The sequence below is a fragment of the Panicum virgatum genome, chromosome 3N, assembly GCF_016808335.1.
Source record: "Panicum virgatum strain AP13 chromosome 3N, P.virgatum_v5, whole genome shotgun sequence".
Lineage (NCBI taxonomy): Eukaryota > Viridiplantae > Streptophyta > Magnoliopsida > Poales > Poaceae > Panicum > Panicum virgatum.
This window is the reverse complement of record NC_053147.1, coordinates 67739066-67744113: the sequence shown is the minus strand read 5'-3', so window position 1 is coordinate 67744113 and position 5048 is coordinate 67739066. Positions and strand designations below refer to the sequence as shown.

Below are 5048 nucleotides of genomic sequence, written 5' to 3'. Positions count from 1 at the left end.
ATAAAGCTTAGAATATAAAGCCTTAGACTGATGACATATATATATAATGCTTATTGGAGGATCCTTGACTGATTAGACTGAATGAATGACATGTATAAAGCTTAGAATATAAAGCCTTAGACTGATTAGACTGATAACATATATAAACTCCATTGGCTTTTCTGAACTGAACTGTAAAATGATACTGAATAATGCTTATTGGAGACTGAATGAATGGCATGAAGGATCCTTGATGCTACTCATGAAAGCAGCTTTTCCGAACTCTAATATTTTTGAATAGCACGAAGCAACAAAACATAAAAGGCTTTGATAACACACCATGTGCAGGAATCAGAATATAGTCTAATCACTATTTAACTAATAGCAGATCACTATTCATGAAACCAGCAAGGACTGAAGTACTCTGCACCCTTCTGAGTTCAGAGAAACCCAGCCTAATACAATTGTTACATTTTGTTTCCTTTCTTTTTGCACATGACACTGATGTGAAGTTCTTGTGAATGCCTCCTGCAGCTTCTTGCTGAGAAAGGTGAACTTCCAACAAGATTTGGTTCAGCTACACTGGGAATCCTCCTCCTGCAGGTTTTGAATCTTTATATCCTTTCTGTATCTAATGTTGCCTTTATTCACGAATCTTCCAAGGCTCCAAGGGGAGTAAGGTGTATTGATTCCAGGATGTATTCTGCTGATACTCACAGGACATTGCAGTTGTCCCCCTGTTGGTTATACTCCCTGTGCTAGAGAGTCAGGTACGCGAAAGGTTAGCACTTAGTTTAATAAACTGCATGAAAGCTCTTCTGCAAGCAAAATAAGCACCTGATATATCTTCTCATTATGCTACAATACAACTTTTAAGGATCAGCACTAATTTTACTAAATAAATATGTGTAGTTCTAAAAATTTAGAGTAAAAAAGGTATGTTTGCAAATTTGTGTATAAAGTTTGATACTGTAAACAAATGAATAGTCACTAACATATTACTTAATCCTACTTATTCAACTAATGCACAGGTTCCTAAGCGTTAGCGTGCAGCACTGCCTTCACATTACATAGTCATAAAGTAACATTTACTCGCCTTGTTATAGAAGATCGTGGAGCAAAGTGTGTGGCCAATTTTACTAGCTGAAAGCTTGAAGGCACTGGGAGGACTTGGCATACTTTCACTTGGTGGGAAATACCTCATGAGACGTGTCTTTGAGGTTTGTTACTTTCTACTTTTCATTTTTTTTAAAATAAACTCTCAGTTTAGTATACAACAGAAACTGAATTACTCTTCTGGCAGTTTGTTGCAGAGTCAAGGAGCTCGGAGGCATTTGTTGCACTCTGTCTTCTAACCGTTGCAGGGACATCACTTATCACCCAACAGTTAGGGTTTAGTGATACAGTATGTCCTTTTTGAAAATTCAATTCAAAATTCAGATCATGCTCTTTCAGTTTTCCTGTTTACTAATTGCTACATTCTCATTGTGTCCTATGTAGTTAGGTGCATTTCTGGCTGGAGCCATTCTCGCAGAAACAAATTTCCGTACACAAATTGAAGCTGACATAAGGCCATTCAGAGGCCTGTTGCTTGGGTTGTTCTTTGTGACTACAGGGACTTCCATTGACATGCAGGTACCAACTGTTTCATTTTTTTTCAATGAGGTTGAACGACCGAGTCACACTTTGTATTCATGAGCATTAATCATGTCTTTCACTAGGCAGTTTATAAGGGTTTACACGCCTTCGTTTCCATTTCCATTCACTGGACTGTTGCTAAGTAATATTTAAAGTGGTGTTGCTGTGATTTTTGTTTGTTAGTTAGATCCTTATTATCCATCTTGACCTTTTTCATGTTGTGTAGCTTCTCATCCGGGAGTGGCCTAATGTTCTATCACTGTTGGGAGGTCTTATTGCAATCAAGACATTGATAATTACCGCAATTGGGCCAAGAGTTGGACTGACTCTTCAAGAAAGTGTACGGATAGGATTGCTACTTTCTCAAGGAGGCGAGTTTGGGTTTGTGGTGTTTTCTTTGGCAAACAGGCTCGGTGTCCTACCACTGGAGTTAAACAAACTGCTCATAATTGTTGTTGTGCTGTCAATGGCATTAACTCCAAACAAGCAGGTAGTGGTGTCGATCGAGATGCACTCCGACCTCAACAAGATGTCAGTGGAGGAGCTTATCGGCCGTCTGCGCGTGGCGAAGAACACCGATGCTGAGGAAGCCGCGGACAACATCAAGAAGGGCGTCCAACAGCTACTGCTCACTGAAGAGCAGTGGGAGGCGTGTCGGCGCCAGCGCGGCGGCAAGGAGCGGGCACGTGGCGGCAGCAGCGGCCATGGAGGCGAATGTGACGAGGACGATGGCAACAACACGTGCTCGGGGGCTGAAAGCATCTAGGCCCCTAATTTGAGTTTTGGTAATTAATGACAACGGTTTGTGGATTAACGATTTCATTTGAGATAATGAGTATAGGTTGATCCACGGATAAAAGAGATTCGGTTGTGTACGTATGGAATTTTGGAGATGATGAGCAAAGCTCGGGCTCAAGGCAAAGGTATAAAATAGGGCCTTTGTATTTTACCGGTCACAAGGCGTTTAGTGGTTGAAAAGTGACCGGATTTGTTGGATAGTTAGCCGTTCTATCAAGAGGGGTTGTGTACTCATGCTTGACGGGTCTTTAGTGCCATTTTGCTCAAAATGTCTGGTTGCATGCATGAGGGCTAACGGCGTTTTGAAAAGATTTGAAATAGACTAAGTTCGAGAGCTCACTGAGTAACAGCGGACAGTCCGCACCTGAGGGGCGGACAGTCCGCACCTGAGGGGCGGACAGTCCGCGCCCGTTCCAGAGAGCTTGCAGAGGCTCTGGTGGGCTGGCGGACAGTCCGGCCCAGAGGGGCGGACAGTCCGCGATCGTTCCAGAGAGCTTGCAGAGGCTCTGGTGGGCTGGCGGACAGTCCGGCCCAGGTGGGCGGACGGTCCGCTACTGTATTTCATTTTTGTACCAGAAAGGGTGTCTCTCTGGGTTGGGCTGAAAAGTTAAACTGCGGACGGTCCGCTCCTGAGGCGCGGACGGTCCGCAGGCTAATCTCAAAGTTGTTCCAGAGACGATGTTAGTCTCTGGTGGGTTGGAACTCTTAACTGCGGACGGTCCGCCACTGGGGAGCGGACGGTCCGCCAGGGCTTAACGGCTAGTTCTGACATGCATTAAATGCACTCTGACTCACTGGTTTATAATGGCGGACAGTCCGGTTTTTGAACCGCGGACGGTCCGCGACTTCGCAGAAAAGAGTGTAACGGCTAGTTTTTGGAGGGATGTCTATATATACCCAATGCCCGGCCATTGGGTGACTCTCTTGGCCATTTGGATAGCATTCTTGACACATTAGAGCTAAGGCATCCCTCTCTCACACACACTTGCTTAGAGATTGCATTTTTAAGAGTGTGAGAGCTTCCTAGTGCATTGCATCAAGAGTTTGAGCTTTGTGGCATTAGGGAAACTTCAAGCAAGCGTCATCAACTTGTTACTCTTGGGAGTTGCCGCTCCCTAGACGGCTTGGAGAAGTGGATTTCGTGGAGCACCTCCAAGGAGATTGTTGAGGAGCCCCGATTTCGGTTGTGAGAGGTCTTGTGCTCACCTCACCGGAGTGGTGAAGAGCAACTCTAGTGGAATCGAGGTGTGGAGCGGTTCCTTGATTCAAGCCGGCTCAAGATCAAGAGGTTCTTGATAGAGGAGCGGTTGATTCTTGGAATCCACCTCAACGTGGATTAGGGGTGACCGGCAAGTCATCGACACCACGGGATATATTCTTGTGTCAAGCTCGGTTACTACTCTTGCTCTCTTTTATTCTTGTCTTTACTTTGAGCAATTTACTTTACTAGAGCTTGATTCGTGTCTTGTCACCCTAGGTTGCAAACCCATCTAGAGATTGTAATAGCTTGACATAGGGCTTTCCTTTGTTACTAATTAAATTTCTCTAGTGTTGTTGGTTTTAGATTTTAAACCGCCTATTCACCCCCCCTCTAGTCGGTGTTCTTGATCCTACAAGTGGTACCAGAGCTAAGTACTCCATTAATTAAGGATTTAACCATCTTGGAGTAGAACAATGACTAGTGATCATGGGATTCATGTTGGGAAGCCACCGTTCTTTGATGGGAACAATTATGATTATTGGAAGACTAGGATGTCGGCTCATCTCAAAGCCATGAGTAGAAAGCTATGGAGAGTAGTAAATGATGGATATGTCATTTTGGACCCAAAGAGTTTGACACCCCTAGATGAGGAAAATGAGACACTAAATGATCAAGGGGTTAATGTGCTCTTTAGTGCTCTTGATGTAAATGAATTCAATAGAGTCAAGAGCCTCACAAATGCAAATGACATATGGAAGAAGCTCATGGAAATTCATGAGGGTACATCAACGGTGAAGGAGGCCAAGCTATACTTGCTTAAAGGAAATTTTAGTGAATTCACCATGAAGAAGGATGAGAGCATAGCCGAGATGTTCAACCGGCTAAATGACATTGTAAATGATCTCAAGGGACTTGGATTTGAGGTACCGGATGGGGATTTCAACCACAAGTTTCTTAGATGTCTTCCGGAAAGATATGACACAATTGTGACCTTACTTGTAAGGTCAAATGTGAAGACCGCAACTCCCACACAAATATTGGGAGAAATTCTCACCCATGACATGTTCAAGAAATCTCAAGATGAAGCTCATGGTGGAGAAATTGATATGAAAAAGAAAAGTGTGGCATTCAAAGCTCAAGATAGCAAAAATGAAGAAGAAAGTGGATGCCAAGAAGAAGAATCGGATGAGGAGATGGCTCTTTTTGTCAAGAGATTCAATAGAATGATGAGCAAGAAGAGCTTTGGCAAGAGAGGTCAATCATCAAGAAAAAATCCTTTTGTGGACAAGACTTGCTTTAATTGTGGTGAAGTAGGTCATATCATTGTCAATTGTCCAAACAAGAAAAAGGACAAGAAAAATGATGAAAAGAAGAAGAAGAAGTTCATCAAGAAGAAAAAGAATGGCCAAGCTTATTTTGTTGAATGGGATTC

At 43.2% G+C, this 5048-nt stretch overlaps 1 protein-coding gene across 1 annotated transcript; it reads left to right on the top strand.

Moving 5' to 3' along the window:
- Window positions 1–1087: 1087 nt before the first annotated feature.
- Window positions 1088–2383, top strand: LOC120668061 (K(+) efflux antiporter 3, chloroplastic-like). The gene is made up of 4 exons (XM_039948012.1): window positions 1088–1199; window positions 1283–1384; window positions 1480–1614; window positions 1844–2383. The coding sequence occupies exons 1-4, from the start codon at window positions 1182–1184 to the stop codon at window positions 2381–2383; spliced, it is 795 nt and encodes a 264-aa protein (XP_039803946.1). The 5' UTR covers window positions 1088–1181.
- The last annotated feature ends 2665 nt before the right edge of the window (window positions 2384–5048 follow it).